Here is a 20954-nt window from a genome sequence, read left to right on the forward strand (position 1 = left end):
ACATCAGGGGCTCTCCAAACGCAACATGGCGTCCCATCTCAATTCCAGTCAATTTTGCATTGAAAAGTCAAACGCGCTCCTTCCTTTCCGAGCTCTGCCTTGCGCCCAAACAGTGGTTTACCCCCACATATGGAGTATCAGCGTACTCAGGACAAATTGGACAAAAACTTTTGGAGTCCAATTTCTCCTCTTACCCTTGATAAAATAAAACAAATTGGAGCTGAAATAATTTTTTTGTGAAAAAAGTTAAATGTTAATTTTTTTTAACATTCCAAAAATTCCTGTGGCTTAATAAACTTCTTGAATGTGGTTTTGAGGACCTTGATGGGTGCAGTTCTTAGAATTGTGTCACACCTGCGTTTTTTCTATCATATAGACCCCTCAAAGTGACTTCAAATGTGATGAGGTCCCTAAAAAAAAAGGTTTTGTAAAAATGAGAAATTGCTGGTCAATTTTAACCGTTATAACTCCCCAACAAAAAAAAAATCGGCTCAAAAATTGTGCTGAAGTAAAGTAGACATGTGGGAAATGTTACTTATTAAGTATTTTGTGTGACAAATCTCTGTGATTTAAGGGCATAAAAATTAAAATTTGGAAAATTGCAAAATTTTCAACAAATTTCCATTTTTTTCACAAATAGACACACGTAATATCAAAGAAATTTTACCACTGTCATGAAGTACAATATGTCATGAGAAAACAATGTTAGAATCATCAGGATCCGTTGAAGTGTTCCAAAGTTAACCTCATAAAGGGACAGTGGTCAGAATTGTAAAAATTTTCCCGGTCATTAACGTGCAAACAACCCTTAGGGGTTAAAGGGTTAAGAGTATGATGAGGGGATGACAAAGTATAGCAAAAATTCACTGATCGGGCTGATGAGTGTTATAGTATGTGGGCTAGTGGGGTTTGTGCGGCAGGGCTGCTTTTTTGTCCAAGTCCGACCCTGCTTACGGGTAGTCTAATACCCCGTCTTCATCTGGAGTAGCTCAGTGTCCTTCTCCACATGCAATTCCTGCTGCTCATCCTGCTCATTCATTTCTTCCAGCTGATTCTTGCTTTATATTGATACATTATAAAAAAAGAAATATAAAAAACTTTGTTATAGGACACAGTGAAATTAAAATTAATCTGTTATCAAAATAAAGAAAAATCCTTTCAACCACATATTTTATCTAGAGAATATCATATCGTTGCCAAATATTCTACTTTTATTGATCATTTCCTGTAGAGATTTTTTGATGTCCTTATTTCTCAGACTGTAGATAATGGGGTTGATCAACGGGGTGAATACAGTATATAGAAGTGATAGGAGTTTACTAAAGTTTAAGGTCTCCTCTCCTTTAGGAAACAGATAAACACTCAACAGAGTAAAGTAGAAGATGGAGACTACAATGAGGTGGGAGCTACAGGTGGAGAAGGCTTTCTGTCTACTGATATTGGACTGGAACCGTACGATAGTGACAACTATATTAATATAAGATATTATAATCACTGTGAGAGGGATGAAGAGGATCGGAAAACACATTATGAAGACCTCCAACTCAATAGCGTAAGTGCTAGAGCAGGCTCTTTCTAATAAAGGAGCAAGATCGCAGAAAAAGTGGTCAATAATATTTGGTCCACAAAACGTCAGCATTGATATTGTTATACAGTCCATCAGAGTAATAGAAAAACCCACCACCCAACAGATGACGGCTAATACCACACAGCGGTCACTTGTCATGTTAGAGGTGTAATGGAGGGGATTACAGATGGCCACATATCTGTCGTAGGACATCACCGTGAGGAGGAAACATTCAAAAGCTTCTGCTGCACAGAAAAAATAAAACTGAGTGATACATGCATTAACAGTAATGGACGCCCCATTATTCAGTAGGATGTGAAACATGTTGGGGACAATATCTGTGGTCAACAAGATGTCACTGATGGACAGTTGTGAGATGAAGAAGTACATTGGTGTGTGGAGGTTCTTGCTGGTGGACACCAGGGTGATGATCAGGAGATTCCCACATATTGTTCCACAGTAAATCACCAGGAGAAGAGAGAACAAGAAAATAGTTGAGCCTTGGCCATTTTGAAATCCTAATAGGAAAAATTCTGAATTCACGGTCAGATTAATCTCCTGAATAAATAGTAAAATAAAGTGTCATTAGCTATAATATCACACAGTGCAAAACCAGGAATACCGTAATGATGACAGCATGAAGCTATTGGTGGGCACAATATATGAGGTACAAAAGAAGACCTGTTATGTATAGAGGTATCCATATTACACAATGTGTTTGTATTGTGCTAGAATATCTAATATGATCACATAGATCCTGACAAGCCTACAACCTGCAGTAACCACCGGTCGACCAAACCGCTGCATGACCAGCTCTACCCTCACCTACTCTATCCTCACCCATTCCTTGTAGAGTGTGAGCCTTCGCGAGCAGGGTCCTTTCTCCTCCTAAACCAGTCATGACTTGTATTGTTTAAGATTATTGTACTTGTTTTTATTATGTATACCCCTCCTCACATGTAAAGCGCCATGGAATAAATGGTGCTATAACAATAAATAATAATAATAATAATGTCCTGAGTATTAAGGAGTTGTATTGTAGTTCATTGCACAGCAAGGATTGAATGACAAGGTTCCTAGTCGGGGTTTCATCAATATCTTACAACTGTCATCCGCTTCAATGGTCACAATCCGAAATAACTCTGGTAAAGCATGTTAGACACGTTAGATGCCAAAGTTCATAGTGATTATTGCATCTGGGCGTTTAGACTGAGTAAGGTGGATGATGGGGGATTCAGACTCCTGTACCTACCTGGATATAGATGGACTATAACAAGCAATAGTTAATATACCTTAAATCGTATAGAAATAGACACTAATTATTATTAATATTGCTGCTCTCCCAATTTATCATTGTTTCTCATTTGTTGCTGTGATTCTCTGTTCCTGACTAGGGTTGAGCGACTTTTATGAATTCAGCAGGAAAAAAGAAAGAAACCAGAACGTATCGTTCCTAATCACGTCTGACCACTTTTAACTAACAACCCAGCATAGCCAGCCACTAGACTCTAAAACTTAACATTTAATATGTATACCTCTAAAATTATGTGTACTTTAAAAACAATTAGGTGCTCATGTTTAAACGTGCACTAGACAAGAAAAATGGCATGATCTCACCCAATTGCTGTCTCTCTTCTTGTTGTAGATTCTTGTGCTTATTGAGAGCACGGCATGGGACGGAGACCAATAGACCTTTTCCAATGGGGGGGAGAAGAAAAGAAAAAAAAAAAAAAAGATATAGGTAGGTGGGGGGGAAGGGTTTGAAGCTATCTTCCCTGTCGTGCCCCGTGTATAAGACTCCCGCCCTAACAAGGGCAGTCCCCAAGTTTGAGCCTACTTAATGAAGCCCTTTGGTTAGTATAACCACCCTGGATGATATGTCCTCTTTCTCTTCCCAACGCGTTTCCCTCCCCGTTACGGGGGTTCATCAGGGGAATAAAATGTCCAGGTTAAATGTCCAGGTTAATGGAGGTATTCTGCAGTGGCAGACATAACCTCATTCAGCGGCGTCCTCCATGTGAGGATAAGGACTGCCTTATCCTCACATGGAGGACGCCGCTGAATGAGGTTATGTCTGCCACTGCAGAATACCTCCATTAACCTGGACATTTAACCTGGACATTTTATTCCCCTGATGAACCCCCGTAACTGGAAGGGAAACGCGTTGGGAAGAGAAAGAGGACATATCATCCAGGGTGGTTATACTAACCAAAGGGCTTCATTAAGTAGGCTCAAACTTGGGGACTGCCCTTGTTAGGGCGGGAGTCTTATACACGGGGCACGACAGGGAAGATAGCTTCAAACCCTTCCCCCCCACCTACCTATATCTTTTTTTTTTTTTTTCTTTTCTTCTCCCCCCCATTGGAAAAGGTCTATTGGTCTCCGTCCCATGCCGTGCTCTCAATAAGCACAAGAATCTACAACAAGAAGAGAGACAGCAATTGGGTGAGATCATGCCATTTTTCTTGTCTAGTGCACGTTTAAACATGAGCACCTAATTGTTTTTAAAGTACACATAATTTTAGAGGTATACATATTAAATGTTAAGTTTTAGAGTCTAGTGGCTGGCTATGCTGGGTTGTTTGTTGAGCGACTTTTACTTTTTTAGGGTCGAGTCAGGTTTCGCGAAACCCGACTATCTCTAAAGTCGAGTCGAGTGAAATCGGCCGATTATGGCGAAAAGTCGGGGATCGACCGAAACACTCTCTCTCTCTCTCTCTCTCTCCCCTCCGTCCCTGAACAGAAAAGCTGGTGTTACACATTTCAAATCACTACAGCGCACAAGCGACAAGATGACGATAGGCGTCCACGCCCCTAAGACCTATGTCATCACTCTGCCCACGTTCCTTCATTGGCTGAAAAAATGACGCCAAGCGCGTCATACGAAACGCGACTTTGGCGCGAAAGTCGCGTACCGCATGGCCGACCCCACACAGGGATCGGGTCGGGTTTCATGGATAAATTTGGTCTTTTTCCCCATGTAAGAGCTGACTTTACCTCTTTTCTTCGGGAGTCTTCTTACAGACCACTTGGCTAAAGAGACTAGATTTACATTGTCTATCGGACACCACTGATCCTACCATGGCTTTACGTGTTCTTATTGGAATAGGTACATTGAAGGCAGTGTTGAGCCTCATTCCACTGCTGCTCCAACACAGAATATGAAGAAATGAGAGTATGTCCAAGCTCAGGGTCACATTCCAATATCAATCCAAACTTTGACTGAACCTGATGAACGTGGACACACACGGTTCCCTAATCCCTAAAAAAGACCTGAAGATTGAAGTTGAAAGTTTATGGAACAAACCAGACGCTGTGCTGCCATTGGTCATGGCTGTCCCCAAAAGCCATAGGAAGCACTAACACCAAATCAATGTTCTCAAGATCACCATCAATCAACTGAAGAAAGCAGCTCTGCATGGATCTCCACACATCCTACACTAATACTTTACAGCATCCTGGATTTTTGTGAAGAACCCAATGATGGCCAACAGTAACTAGTGATCTGGCAGATGAAATCTACCATGACAACAATACTAATAATATAGCAATGATTGTATCAGTTAAAAAACTAATCTAAAATCACTGAACTTCCTGACAAAGAAGTGTACTTACATCAGATTTCATAATTTTCCAATATTTTCAAGCCTCTATTATTTTCAATGATGCGGTAATCTCTTGTTTGCTTGAAAATCTTCCTGTGAATAAAGTTTGGAAAAAATGAGAAATGAAGCAGACTTGATATATGATAAAGTGATTTTCCTGGTGATCCTCCATGATATAATTAGACACAGGCCGCATTCACACGGTCAGTATTTGGTCAGTATTTTACATAAGTGTTTGTAGCCAAAACCAGAGTGGGCGATAAATACAGAAGTGGTGACGTGCTTCTATTATAGTTTTACCACTTCTCATTTTGATTTACAGACATTGATGTAAAATAACTGACCAAATACTGAACGTGAGAATCTGGATTAATAAGAATGATGTAACACAATAAATAATTATAATAACACAAAGGCAGAACCATAAATCCTGGGCCGGATCATATGAAGATGGGACACCTGAAGGTACTGGACACATCCAAGGATAAGAGGACAAGTAAATACAAAATTAGATTGAAAAACTCCTCTGTCTACACAGCAGATTGATTATCAATCAATGACATTATGAAAAAAAAAACATAAAGATATAATAAAAAAGCATGATAAAAGGCGGAGGAGCAGAGGAAGACTCAAAAAATGCAGAATACAGTCATATGTGCCACCACCAAGATATAGACAATCAAACATAATAACACAAATGCCTTGTTATTTAAGTTTCCAAATAATATTTTTTCCCCTGACATACCTTGTGCCATTCATTACTGCTGTGTTCTTACAGGACTTTGGGTCCCTCAGTCAGTCGGGTCAGGGTGTGACTGATACATCTGATGTCCTGCCATGATCATGGATCTTTCTACTTTCCGAGGGAACAGAACGATTTCCCCATCGTTTCCTCTGTAAGACACAGACAAGACAATGTTATTATTCCGACTCCTCTTTATAAAGATTTTACATCACCAGCCACAGACGTACCATAGAGATTTCTGTACATATGGGAAAAATACAGAATTACGTAATTGACCTTTACAAATAAGGACAGGAATAAAAAAAAATGAAAAAGTAAATGACATAACTGGCACCATAATTAAATCAGCAAATGTTGGCACCTGATACAGTCTACAGAGTGACCTTTCATCCAAATCAAAATCCCCCAAAAATGGTGAGAAGCAGGAAGTTTCTTCAGACGAGAGCTGTGCCCCAAAACATTGAAATTGATTAATATAATACTAAGTCTTTTCTAATGGTGAGCCAATTTGTTCGAAAAACACCAAACATAAATTCGGCACGAATATGGCACATTCGGATTTGTGATCAGAAACACAAGCAACGCTTTATAGAAACTCTGGAAAAATCGGTTATATTTGGAAAAAGTGCAGTCAAATTTTTGCATTACCACAAAAGAATTTTCAGCACTTTGGCTACGATAATGGTGGTGTATAGGGTTGAGCAAAACGGATCGGACAATTTAAAAAATCGCCGACTTTTGGCAAACTCACCATCTTACTTCTGACGATCTTAGCATAGGGAGAGGTTGCTGCAGCTTCATCAGAAGAAGGGATAATGTTAGGGAGGGAAGATTAACCCCCGAAACTGCTTGTGCTGTAGCGATTTCCACTGTCCAACACCACCTTTTCTTTGCAGGGACAGTGGAGTTTATATTTTTGTGCATCAGCTCTGTAGCTTATTAGGCTGCCCTAGAAGGCTCCCTGATAGCTGCATTGCTGTTTGTACTCTGCTGTGCAAACCAACTGCTTTTTTAAAAGCAAAAATCCTGTTGCTCCTTTCTGCACATTTCTCTTGTTTATTTGTCCACACTTTTGTGTGCAGCAGTCCTTTTTATTGCTGCCATACTTGTCCTGAGATCATTGTAAGGATATTGAAATTATATTACAGTCCTTGTATTTTTTGATATATCTAGCAGCCATATTCTGCCACTTACATTGTGTAGTGTAATACACTGGGCCTGAGTTTGGTTGCAGCCCCCCCCCAAAAAAAAGGAGATTTAAATTGGCACTAAGTGGATCTACGTCAGTTTTGTTAGTTTGTCGTATATCGTCCAGCCACGTTCTGCCCCTTACATTGTGTACTGTAAAACAATGGGCCTGAGTTTTGGTGCAGTCTCCCCCAAAAAAGGGAGATTTAAATTGGCACTAAGTGGATCTATGTCACAGTTCTGTCAGTTTGTGGTATATTAGCCAGCCACGTTCTGCCACTTAGATTGTGTAGTGTAATACACTGGGCCTGAGTTTTGTTGCAGTCTCCCCCCCCAAAAAAAAGAAAGATTTAAATTGGCACTAAGTGGATCTACGTCACAGTTCTGTTAGTTTGTCGTATATCTTCCAGCCACGTTCTGCCCCTTACATTGTGTACTGTAAAACAATGGGCCTGAGTTTTGGTGCAGTCTCCCCCAAAAAAGGGAGATTTAAATTGGCACTAAGTGGATCTACATGAGTTCTGTTTGTCGTATATCTTTCAGCCACGTTCTGCCACTTACATTGTGTAGTGTAATACACTATGCCTGAGTTTTTTTGCTGTCCTGTTGTGAATTCAGCTTTTGGGCTCCCTCCGGTGGTTGTAGAGGGTAATGCAGTTGTGCCTGGACTGCAGGAGTGGACAGGTGTATCTACTAATTGCAAAACTGACTGGGGTATATAGCTTTGCAGGATCCTTTAGTCAGTGCCAGTTGTCCATTGTTTTTGAAGGATTCACTTCCCTGCTGGTCTCTCCAGTTTGCTGTGCTTTTCTACAAAGATAAGTTCTGGCTTTGTTTTTGCTGTCCACATGCTGTGGACCTTATAGTTCTGTGCATTTTCATGTTTTTGTCTTGTCCAGCTTAGTCTGTGAAGGATTTTTTTGCAGCCTAGCTATTTCTCTGGAGATGCAGATATACCCCCCATGTCTTTAGTCAGATGTGGTGATTCGTATGTTCTGTGGTGGATATTTTCTAGTGTTTTTATACCGACCGCATAGTACTCTGTTCTATGCTTTCTTTTTAGCTAGTATGGCCTCCTATGCTAAAATCTGATTTCATATCTGCGTATGTTATTTCCCTCTCCTCTCACAGTCAATATTTGTGGGGGGCTGTCTATCCTTTGGGGATTTTCTCTGAGGCAAGATAGGTTTCCTGTTTCTGTCTTTAGGGGTAGTTAGATCTTAGGCTGTGCTGAGGGGTCTAAGGAGTGTTAGGTACCCCCCACGGCTACTTCTAGTTGCGCTGCTAGGTTCAGGGTTTGCGGTCAGTACAGGGACCACCTTCTCCAGAGTCCGTCTCATGCTGCTCCTAGGCCACCAGATCATAACAGTACAATTGGCCAACAGTGAGTTAATTGCATCTCAGAAGAAGGGAGGGAAGGTTTTGAGCCATTTTTTTTTCCTTAGCCTGTTCCTCCCTCTTTATCTCTGGGTGGCTACGGAATCTAGTATTAACATGAATGTTCAGGAGTTAGTTTCTCGGGTGGATCAGCTTGCTGCTAGGGTACAGGGTATTTCAGATTTTATTTTTCAGACTCCTGCCTTAGAACCTAAGATTCCCACTCCTGATTTATTCTTTGGTGACAGATCCAAATTTTTAAGTTTCAAAAATAACTGTAAACTGTTTTTTGCATTAAGACCCCGGTCTTCTGGTGATCCTATTCAGCAGGTTAAAATCATCATATCTCTGCTGCGTGGTGACCCACAGGATTGGGCATTTTCCCTGGCAACTGGCAATCCTGCTTTGCTTAATGTTGATTCATTCTTTCAGGCATTGGGGTTGTTGTATGATGAGCCTAATTCTGTGGATCAGGCTGAGAAAATCTTGTTAGCCCTGTGTCAAGGTCAAGAAGCGGCAGAATCGTATTGCCAGACATTTAGAAAATGGTCTGTACTGACTAAATGGAATGAGGATGCCTTGGCAGCAATTTTCAGATAGGGTCTTTCTGAATCCGTTAAAGATGTTATGCTGGTCTGAGTGATTCTATGTCTCTGGCCATTCAGATTGATCGGCACTTGCGCGAGTGCAGAGTTGTGCACACTGTGGCGTTGTCCTCTGAGCGGATCCCTGAGCCTATGCAGTGTGATAGGATTTTGTCTAGAGCTGAACGTCAAACATTCAGGCGTCAGAATAGGTTGTGTTTTTACTGCGGCGATTCTGCTCATGTTATTTCTGATTGCCCTAAGCGTAATAAGAGAATCACTAGTTCTGTTGCCATCAGTACTATACAACCTAAATTTCTGTTATCTGTGACCTTGATCTGCTCATTATCATCATTTTCTGTCATGGCATTTGTGGATTCAGGCACCGCTCTGATCTTAATGGACTTAGAATTTGCCAGACGTTGTGGTTTTCCCTTGCAGCCTTTGCAGAACCCTATTCCTTTGAGTAGCATTGATGCTACACCGTTGGCTAAAAATAAACCTCAGTTTTGGACACAGCTGACCATGCGCATGGCGCCAGCCCATCAGGAAGATTGTTGTTTTCTGGTGTTGCATAATTTGCATGATGATATTGTGCTGGGTTTTCCATGGTTGCAGCTGCATAATCCGGTGTTAGATTGGAAATCTATGTCTGTGACTAGTTGGGGTTGTCAGGGGGTTCATGATCAGGTTCCTTTGATGTCAATTTCCTCTTCCCCCTCTTCTGAAGTTCCTGAGTTTTTGTCTGACTTCCAGGATGTATTCGATGAGCCCAAATCCAGTTCCCTTCCACTGCATAGGGACTGTGATTGTGCTATTGACTTGATTCCAGGTTGTAAGTTCCCTAAGGGCCGACTTTTCAACCTCTCTGTGCCTGAACATACCGCCATGCGGAGCTATATTAAGGAGTCTTTGGAGAAAGGGCATATTCGGCCATCTTCTTCACCGTTGGGAGAGGGGTCCTTTTTTGTTGCCAAGAAGGATGGCTCCTTGAGACCCTGTATTGATTATCGCCTCTTGAATAAGATCACGGTCAAATTTCAATACCCCTTGCCTTTGCTTACTGATTTGTTTGCTAGGATTAAGGGGGCTAGTTGGTTTACTAAGATTGACCTTTGAGGGGCATATAATCTTATTCGTATTAAGCAGGGTGACGAATGGAAAACTGCATTTAATACGCCCGAAGGCCATTTTGAATACCTGGTGATGCCATTCGGACTCTCTAATGCCCCATCGGTGTTCCAGTCTTTCATGCATGATATCTTTCGGAGTTATCTTGATAAATTCATGGTTGTATATTTGGATGATATTTTGATTTTTTCCAATGATTGGGAGTCTCATGTGAAACAGGTCAGGATGGTATTTCAGATCCTCCGTAATAATGCTTTATTTGTGAAGGGGTCGAAGTGCCTCTTTGGAGTACAGAAGGTTTCTTTTTTCGGCTTCATTTTTTCTCCCTCATCTATAGGAATGGATCCGGTTAAGGTTCAGGCCATTCATGATTGGATTCAGCCCACATCTGTGAAGAGCCTTCAGAAATTCTTGGGCTTTGCTAATTTTTATCGTCGTTTCATTGCCAACTTCTCCAGTGTGGTTAAACCGCTAACCGATTTGACCAAGAAAGGCGCTGATGTGACGAATTGGTCCTCCGCGTCTGTTTCTGCCTTTCAGGAGCTTAAACACCGATTTACTTCTGCCTCTGTGTTGCGTCAGCCGGATGTTTCTCTTCCATTTCAGGTTGAGGTTGACGCGTCTGAGATTGGGGCAGGGGCCGTTTTGTCTCAGAGGAATTCTGATGGTTCCTTGATGAAACCGTGTGCCTTCTTTTCTCGGAAGTTTTCGCCTGCGGAATGCAATTATGATGTCGGCAATCGGGAGTTGTTGGCTATGAAGTGGGCATTTGAGGAGTGGCGACATTGGCTTGAGGGGGCCAAGCACCGTATTGTGGTCCTGACCGATCATAAGAATCTGATTTACCTCGAGTCTGCCAAACGGCTGAATCCTAGACAGGCTCGATGGTCCCTGTTTTTCTCCCGTTTTGATTTTGTGGTCTCGTATATTCCTGGTACTAAGAATGTTAAGGCGGATGCCCTCTCTAGGAGTTTTTTTCCTGATTCCCCTGGGGTTCTTGAGCCGGTCGGCATTTTGAAGGAAGGGGTGATTCTTTCTGCCATCTCCCCAGATTTGCGACGGGTTCTTCAGGAATTTCAGGCTGATAAGCCTGACCGCTGTCCTGTGGGGAAACTGTTTGTTCCTGATAGATGGACTACTAAAGTGATTTCTGAGGTTCATTGTTCTGTGTTGGCTGGCCATCCTGGGATTTTTGGTACCAGATATTTGGTTAGTAAGTCCTTTTGGTGGCCTTCTTTGTCGCGGGATGTGCGTTCTTTTGTGCAGTCCTGTGGGATTTGTGCGCGAGCTAAGCCTTTCTGTTCCCACGCTAGTGGGTTGCTTCTGCCTTTGTCGGTCCCTGAGAGACCTTGGACGCATATTTCTATGGATTTTATTTCCGATCTTCCTGTTTCCCAAAAAATGTCTGTTATCTGGGTTGTCTGTGACCGATTTTCTAAGATGGTTCATTTGGTGCCTTTGCCTAAATTGCCTTCTTCTTTTGATTTGGTTCCATTGTTTTTTCAACATGTGGTACGTTTGCATGGTATTGCGGAGAATATTGTGTCCGACAGAGGTTCCCAGTTTGTTTCTAGGTTTTGGCGGGCCTTTTGTGCCAAGCTGGGCATTTATTTGTCTTTTTCTTCTGCATTTCATCCTCAGACAAATGGCCAGACTGAGTGAACTAATCAGACCTTGGAGACCTATTTGAGATGCTTTGTGTCTGCTGATCAGGATGATTGGGTGGCTTTTTTGCAATTGGCCGAGTTTGCCCTTAATAATCGGGCTAGTTCGGCGACATTGGTTTTGCCTTTTTTTTGTAATTTTGGTTTTCATCCTCGTTTTTCTTCTGGGCAGGTTGAGCCTTCTGACCTTCCTGGTGTGGATTCTGTGGTCGACAGGTTGCAGCAGATTTGGGCTTATGTGGTGGACAATTTGGTGCTGTCTCAGGAGGAGGCTCAGCGTTTTGCTAATCGTAGTCAGTGTGTTGGTTCCCGGCTTCGAGTTGGTGATCTGGTTTGGTTATCTTCCCGTCATGTTCCTATGAAGGTTTCTTCCCCTAAGTTTAAACCTTGATTTATTGGTCCTTATAGGATTTCTGAGATTATTAATCCGGTGTCCTTTCGCCTGGCGCTTCCGGCCTCTTTTGCTATTCATAATGTCTTCCATAGATCTTTGTTGCGGAAATATGTGGAGCCCGTTGTTCCCTCTGTTGATCCTCCGGCCCCTGTATTGGTCGATGGGGAGTTGGAATATGTTGTTGAGAAGATTTTGGATTCTCGTCTTTCAAGGCGGAAGCTTCAGTACCTTGTCAAGTGGAAGGGTTATGGCCAGGAGGATAATTCTTGGGTTTCTGCCTCTGATGTCCATGCCGTTGATTTGGTTCATGCCTTTCATGGGGCTCATCCTGATCGGCCTGGGGGCTCTGGTGAGGGTTCGGTGACCCATCCTCAAGGGGGGGTACTGTTGTGAATTCAGCTTTTGGGCTCCCTCCGGTGGTTGTAGAGGGTAATGCAGTTGTGCCTGGACTGCAGGAGTGGACAGGTGTATCTACTAATTGCAAAACTGACTGGGGTATATAGCTTTGCAGGATCCTTTAGTCAGTGCCAGTTGTCCATTGTTTTTGAAGGATTCACTTCCCTGCTGGTCTCTCCAGTTTGCTGTGCTTTTCTACAAAGATAAGTTCTGGCTTTGTTTTTGCTGTCCACATGCTGTGGACCTTATAGTTCTGTGCATTTTCATGTTTTTGTCTTGTCCAGCTTAGTCTGTGAAGGATTTTTTTTGCAGCCTAGCTATTTCTCTGGAGATGCAGATATACCCCCCATGTCTTTAGTCAGATGTGGTGATTCGTATGTTCTGTGGTGGATATTTTCTAGTGTTTTTATACCGACCGCATAGTACTCTGTTCTATGCTTTCTTTTTAGCTAGTATGGCCTCCTATGCTAAAATCTGATTTCATATCTGCGTATGTTATTTCCCTCTCCTCTCACAGTCAATATTTGTGGGGGGCTGTCTATCCTTTGGGGATTTTCTCTGAGGCAAGATAGGTTTCCTGTTTCTGTCTTTAGGGGTAGTTAGATCTTAGGCTGTGCTGAGGGGTCTAAGGAGTGTTAGGTACCCCCCACGGCTACTTCTAGTTGCGCTGCTAGGTTCAGGGTTTGCGGTCAGTACAGGGACCACCTTCTCCAGAGTCCGTCTCATGCTGCTCCTAGGCCACCAGATCATAACAGTACAATTGGCCAACAGTGAGTTAATTGCATCTCAGAAGAAGGGAGGGAAGGTTTTGAGCCATTTTTTTTTCCTTAGCCTGTTCCTCCCTCTTTATCTCTGGGTGGCTACGGAATCTAGTATTAACATGAATGTTCAGGAGTTAGTTTCTCGGGTGGATCAGCTTGCTGCTAGGGTACAGGGTATTTCAGATTTTATTTTTCAGACTCCTGCCTTAGAACCTAAGATTCCCACTCCTGATTTATTCTTTGGTGACAGATCCAAATTTTTAAGTTTCAAAAATAACTGTAAACTGTTTTTTGCATTAAGACCCCGGTCTTCTGGTGATCCTATTCAGCAGGTTAAAATCATCATATCTCTGCTGCGTGGTGACCCACAGGATTGGGCATTTTCCCTGGCAACTGGCAATCCTGCTTTGCTTAATGTTGATTCATTCTTTCAGGCATTGGGGTTGTTGTATGATGAGCCTAATTCTGTGGATCAGGCTGAGAAAATCTTGTTAGCCCTGTGTCAAGGTCAAGAAGCGGCAGAATCGTATTGCCAGACATTTAGAAAATGGTCTGTACTGACTAAATGGAATGAGGATGCCTTGGCAGCAATTTTCAGATAGGGTCTTTCTGAATCCGTTAAAGATGTTATGCTGGTCTGAGTGATTCTATGTCTCTGGCCATTCAGATTGATCGGCACTTGCGCGAGTGCAGAGTTGTGCACACTGTGGCGTTGTCCTCTGAGCGGATCCCTGAGCCTATGCAGTGTGATAGGATTTTGTCTAGAGCTGAACGTCAAACATTCAGGCGTCAGAATAGGTTGTGTTTTTACTGCGGCGATTCTGCTCATGTTATTTCTGATTGCCCTAAGCGTATTAAGAGAATCACTAGTTCTGTTGCCATCAGTACTATACAACCTAAATTTCTGTTATCTGTGACCTTGATCTGCTCATTATCATCATTTTCTGTCATGGCATTTGTGGATTCAGGCACCGCTCTGATCTTAATGGACTTAGAATTTGCCAGACGTTGTGGTTTTCCCTTGCAGCCTTTGCAGAACCCTATTCCTTTGAGTAGCATTGATGCTACACCGTTGGCTAAAAATAAACCTCAGTTTTGGACACAGCTGACCATGCGCATGGCGCCAGCCCATCAGGAAGATTGTTGTTTTCTGGTGTTGCATAATTTGCATGATGATATTGTGCTGGGTTTTCCATGGTTGCAGCTGCATAATCCGGTGTTAGATTGGAAATCTATGTCTGTGACTAGTTGGGGTTGTCAGGGGGTTCATGATCAGGTTCCTTTGATGTCAATTTCCTCTTCCCCCTCTTCTGAAGTTCCTGAGTTTTTGTCTGACTTCCAGGATGTATTCGATGAGCCCAAATCCAGTTCCCTTCCACTGCATAGGGACTGTGATTGTGCTATTGACTTGATTCCAGGTTGTAAGTTCCCTAAGGGCCGACTTTTCAACCTCTCTGTGCCTGAACATACCGCCATGCGGAGCTATATTAAGGAGTCTTTGGAGAAAGGGCATATTCGGCCATCTTCTTCACCGTTGGGAGCGGGATCCTTTTTTGTTGCCAAGAAGGATGGCTCCTTGAGACCCTGTATTGATTATCGCCTCTTGAATAAGATCACGGTCAAATTTCAATACCCCTTGCCTTTGCTTACTGATTTGTTTGCTAGGATTAAGGGGGCTAGTTGGTTTACTAAGATTGACCTTTGAGGGGCATATAATCTTATTCGTATTAAGCAGGGTGACAAATGGAAAACTGCATTTAATACGCCCGAAGGCCATTTTGAATACCTGGTGATGCCATTCGGACTCTCTAATGCCCCATCGGTGTTCCAGTCTTTCATGCATGATATCTTTCGGAGTTATCTTGATAAATTCATGGTTGTATATTTGGATGATATTTTGATTTTTTCCAATGATTGGGAGTCTCATGTGAAACAGGTCAGGATGGTATTTCAGATCCTCCGTAATAATGCTTTATTTGTGAAGGGGTCGAAGTGCCTCTTTGGAGTACAGAAGGTTTCTTTTTTCGGCTTCATTTTTTCTCCCTCATCTATAGAAATGGATCCGGTTAAGGTTCAGGCCATTCATGATTGGATTCAGCCCACATCTGTGAAGAGCCTTCAGAAATTCTTGGGCTTTGCTAATTTTTATCGTCGTTTCATTGCCAACTTCTCCAGTGTGGTTAAACCGCTAACCGATTTGACCAAGAAAGGCGCTGATGTGACGAATTGGTCCTCCGCGTCTGTTTCTGCCTTTCAGGAGCTTAAACACCGATTTACTTCTGCCTCTGTGTTGCGTCAGCCGGATGTTTCTCTTCCATTTCAGGTTGAGGTTGACGCGTCTGAGATTGGGGCAGGGGCCGTTTTGTCTCAGAGGAATTCTGATGGTTCCTTGATGAAACCGTGTGCCTTCTTTTCTCGGAAGTTTTCGCCTGCGGAATGCAATTATGATGTCGGCAATCGGGAGTTGTTGGCTATGAAGTTGGCATTTGAGGAGTGGCGACATTGGCTTGAGGGGGCCAAGCACCGTATTGTGGTCCTGACCGATCATAAGAATCTGATTTACCTCGAGTCTGCCAAACGGCTGAATCCTAGACAGGCTCGATGGTCCCTGTTTTTCTCCCGTTTTGATTTTGTGGTCTCGTATATTCCTGGTACTAAGAATGTTAAGGCGGATGCCCTCTCTAGGAGTTTTTTTCCTGATTCCCCTGGGGTTCTTGAGCCGGTCGGCATTTTGAAGGAAGGGGTGATTCTTTCTGCCATCTCCCCAGATTTGCGACGGGTTCTTCAGGAATTTCAGGCTGATAAGCCTGACCGCTGTCCTGTGGGGAAACTGTTTGTTCCTGATAGATGGACTACTAAAGTGATTTCTGAGGTTCATTGTTCTGTGTTGGCTGGCCATCCTGGGATTTTTGGTACCAGATATTTGGTTAGTAAGTCCTTTTGGTGGCCTTCTTTGTCGCGGGATGTGCGTTCTTTTGTGCAGTCCTGTGGGATTTGTGCGCGAGCTAAGCCTTTCTGTTCCCACGCTAGTGGGTTGCTTCTGCCTTTGTCGGTCCCTGAGAGACCTTGGACGCATATTTCTATGGATTTTATTTCCGATCTTCCTGTTTCCCAAAAAATGTCTGTTATCTGGGTTGTCTGTGACCGATTTTCTAAGATGGTTCATTTGGTGCCTTTGCCTAAATTGCCTTCTTCTTTTGATTTGGTTCCATTGTTTTTTCAGCATGTGGTACGTTTGCATGGTATTCCGGAGAATATTGTGTCCGACAGAGGTTCCCAGTTTGTTTCTAGGTTTTGGCGGGCCTTTTGTGCCAAGCTGGGCATTTATTTGTCTTTTTCTTCTGCATTTCATCCTCAGACAAATGGCCAGACTGAGTGAACTAATCAGACCTTGGAGACCTATTTGAGATGCTTTGTGTCTGCTGATCAGGATGATTGGGTGGCTTTTTTGCAATTGGCCGAGTTTGCCCTTAATAATCGGGCTAGTTCGGCGACATTGGTTTTGCCTTTTTTTTGTAATTTTGGTTTTCATCCTCGTTTTTCTTCTGGGCAGGTTGAGCCTTCTGACCTTCCTGGTGTGGATTCTGTGGTCGACAGGTTGCAGCAGATTTGGGCTTATGTGGTGGACAATTTGGTGCTGTCTCAGGAGGAGGCTCAGCGTTTTGCTAATCGTAGTCAGTGTGTTGGTTCCCGGCTTCGAGTTGGTGATCTGGTTTGGTTATCTTCCCGTTATGTTCCTATGAAGGTTTCTTCCCCTAAGTTTAAACCTTGATTTATTGGTCCTTATAGGATTTCTGAGATTATTAATCCGGTGTCCTTTCGCCTGGCGCTTCCGGCCTCTTTTGCTATTCATAATGTCTTCCATAGATCTTTGTTGCGGAAATATGTGGAGCCCGTTGTTCCCTCTGTTGATCCTCCGGCCCCTGTATTGGTCGATGGGGAGTTGGAATATGTTGTTGAGAAGATTTTGGATTCTCGTCTTTCAAGGCGGAAGCTTCAGTACCTTGTCAAGTGGAAGGGTTATGGCCAGGAGGATAATTCTTGGGTTTCTGCCTCTGATGTCCATGCCGTTGATTTGGTTCATGCCTTTCATGGGGCTCATCCTGATCGGCCTGGGGGCTCTGGTGAGGGTTCGGTGACCCATCCTCAAGGGGAGGTACTGTTGTGAATTCAGCTTTTGGGCTTCCTCCGGTGGTTGTAGAGGGTAATGCAGTTGTGCCTGGACTGCAGGAGTGGACAGGTGTATCTACTAATTGCAAAACTGACTGGGGTATATAGCTTTGCAGGATCCTTTAGTCAGTGCCAGTTGTCCATTGTTTTTGAAGGATTCACTTCCCTGCTGGTCTCTCCAGTTTGCTGTGCTTTTCTACAAAGATAAGTCCTGGCTTTGTTTTTGCTGTCCACCTACTGTGGACCTTATAGTTCTGTGCATTTTCATGTTTTTGTCTTGTCCAGCTTAGTCTGTGAAGGATTTTTTTTGCAGCCTAGCTATTTCTCTGGAGATGCAGATATACCCCCCATGTCTTTAGTCAGATGTGGTGATTCGTATGTTCTGTGGTGGATATTTTCTAGTGTTTTTATACTGACCGCATAGTACTCTGTTCTATTCTTTTTTTTTAGCTAGTATGGCCTCCTATGCTAAAATCTGATTTCATATCTGCGTATGTTATTTCCCTCTCCTTTCACAGTCAATATTTGTGGGGGGCTATCTATCCTTTGGGGATTTTCTCTGAGGCAAGATAGGTTTCCTGTGTCTGTCTTTAGGGGTAGTTAGATCTTAGGCTGTGCCGAGGGGTCTAGGGAGTGTTAGGTACCCCCCACGGCTACTTCTAGTTGAACTGCTAGGTTCAGGGTTTGCGGTCAGTATAGGGACCACCTTCTCCAGAGTCCGTCTCATGCTGCTCCTAGGCCACCAGATCATAACACTGTCCCCCCCCCCCAAAAAAAGGAAGATTTAATTTCTTCAAATGTTTATATACACCTTTTACCTTGTTTAACAGTACCATATAAGGGTTGTTAATTTGGTTAGCAGCCATTTACATTGCAAAAGTTGCCATCTGGCAGGTCCGCATTAGGTCCAAAACGTGTGTCAAAAACCAAAACAGTTGTAGGACAGCGTGGCCATCCGGTGACAGTAGCACAGCATGCAATGCCTGAAAAGGTATTCCATTGTAGGATGAGTGCAGTGTGGCAATTTTTTAACCAAGTTCCGAATGATCAGTCAAAAGTTATCAGTAAGAAATGCTCCAAGACCTTTAGCAGAGGGAAGAATGTTCAAAATTTAAATACAACGTGCATGCGTAGACATTTAACCAGCAGGCACTTGCAAGCCTGGACTAACTACCAAATGTCACGTACTGTTGGTGCACCTGCTCAGAATGAAGCTAGTCAGCAATGCTACATTGCTTCCCTCACTGTAAGCCAACTGGTTATGACACCACCAGTAGCACATGTGGAGGTATCGTTGCAAGGTCAAAGCAGTCAGGGAATCACAAGGTTCTTGCTAGGAAACACTGTAGGCAGGCCAACATCAAGAATACCATCACCAACCCTCTCTCAATCTGCCATGTCCACCACCACCCCCGCTAGTTGCACCATATGCAGCTCTCCAGTCTAGCTCACCCTACAAGAGACTCTCGATAGGAAAAGAAGGCACTCATCCTCTCATCCGCGTACACAGGGTTTGAACACCCACATTGCTAGACTAATCTCGTTAGAGATGATGCCCTACCGGTTGGTTGAAAGCGAAGCTTTCAAAGCCCTGATGGCCTATGCAGTACCACGCAATGACCTACCCAGTAGACACTTCTTTGCGAGAAAAGCCATCCCAGCACTCCACCAACATGTCAAAGACTGGGACAACAGGGGATAGCCTTAGTGGGACAGATCTGCCTAGCCCACGGTCTAGGAAACAGTTGGCTGTAGGCGTTCGCCACCCATCCTCCTCCTCCAGAAGCGAAAGCTCTTCCACAGAGCGCAGTCGCACGACCACTCCTTCCGCAGCTGTCAGTGTTGCACACAAAGTGTCCCATTATCGAACAGCTAGTGGTAAGCGTCAGCAGGCTGTGCTACAAATGAACTGTTTGGGTGACAACAGACACATCGCGGAAGTACTGGCCGAGTACTTGCAGCAAGAAACTCAGTCATGGCTGGGCAGTGTACATCTTGAGGCAGGCAAGGTAGTTAGTGATAACGGAATGAATTTTATGGCTGCCATAGCCCTTTCAGAACTGAAACACATACCTTGCCTGGCTCACACCTTGAACCTGGTGGTGCAGTGCTTCCTGAAAAGTTATCCTGAGTTACCAGCCCTGCTCCTGAAAGTGCGAAGACTTTGCTCGCACATCCGCCGGTCGCCCGTACACTCAAGCCATATGCTGAACCATCAGCAATCGCTGAATCTTCCCCAGCACCATCTAATAATCGACGTGGAACTCCACACTGCACATGGTTCAGAGGCTGTGCGAACAGAGGCATGCTGTCATGTATTTGTGGGAGGATAAACATACAAGGGGCAGGCAGTTGGATGGCAGACATGGAGTTGTCTGGTGTGCAGTGGTCAAAGCTCCAAGACCTCTGTCAAGTCCTTCAGTGTTTTGAGGAATGCACACGGCTGTTAAGTGCAGATGACGTCATCATAAGCATGAGCATCCCACTAATGTGTCTGCTTATGCAAATTTTAACGCACATCAAGGAGCAGGCGTCTGTAGCCAAGGAGGAGAGAAACCTTGATGACTGTCAGCGGGTGTCTGCTCAGGGAACTCTCCTGGACGAGGTGGCGGATGAAGAGGAGGAGGATGATGAGGATGAATATTTATGGGAGGAAGATGCTTCTCGGGGCAATAGAAACTGGTGGCGTTGCAAGATCAGGTACAGGGTTTTTGCGTGCCACAAGTGATGTTGATTTTCAAGAAAGTGCTCCTCAACCCAGCACAAGCAGTGAATTGACACCTGGAACATTGGCCCACATGGCGGATTATGCCTTGTGTATCCTAAAAAGGGACCCCTGCATTTTCAAAATGATGACAGATGACTAGTGTTGAGCATTCCGATACCACAAGTATCGGGTATCGGCCGATATTTGCGGTATCGGAATTCCGATACCGAATTCCGATACTTCCCGCGTATCGGATACCGGAATCGGAAGTTCTCAGAATTCAAACAGAACGCAGCAGCCAATGAGGAATGATTGGAAGTGTGGGCACATCCTGTTTAGCATGGTGGGCATGTAAGTACTGGCAAGGCTGTGATTGGCTGCTGAAATGATGTCACTCTGCACTATAAAAAACGCTGCCGCCATTTTGCGCTCACTCTGCTGTGATTTCAGTTAGGGACAGGACGCTGTGTTCTAACTGAGGGCCAGTTGAGCTAGCTAATTGCTTTATTTTCCTTTCCAAAGGCTAATTTAGCAAAATGCTGTGTGTTCTTCACTGTTCACCTTGCTCTTGCTTTGCAGCGCTGTTTTAACAGCGTTCTGCAAGGTCTCTGTGTGTGTGTGTGTGCAGCTCACTCTGTAGTCTGTGTGCAGCCATATACCCGGTT

General features: G+C 43.7%; 1 protein-coding gene across 1 annotated transcript in view; it reads right to left on the minus strand.

Moving 5' to 3' along the window:
* Positions 1-667: 667 nt before the first annotated feature.
* LOC138674776 (olfactory receptor 2D2-like) overlaps positions 668-20954 on the minus strand; it is a 53773-nt gene continuing 33486 nt past the window's right edge. Inside the window, exon 3 of the mRNA XM_069762593.1 lies at positions 668-2125. Coding sequence (XP_069618694.1) covers positions 1172-2125 — 954 coding nt within the window. The 3' untranslated portion in view covers positions 668-1171. The remainder of the gene's footprint in view (positions 2126-20954) is intronic.

This window comes from Ranitomeya imitator, chromosome 4 (genome assembly GCF_032444005.1).
Source record: "Ranitomeya imitator isolate aRanImi1 chromosome 4, aRanImi1.pri, whole genome shotgun sequence".
NCBI lineage: Eukaryota > Metazoa > Chordata > Amphibia > Anura > Dendrobatidae > Ranitomeya > Ranitomeya imitator.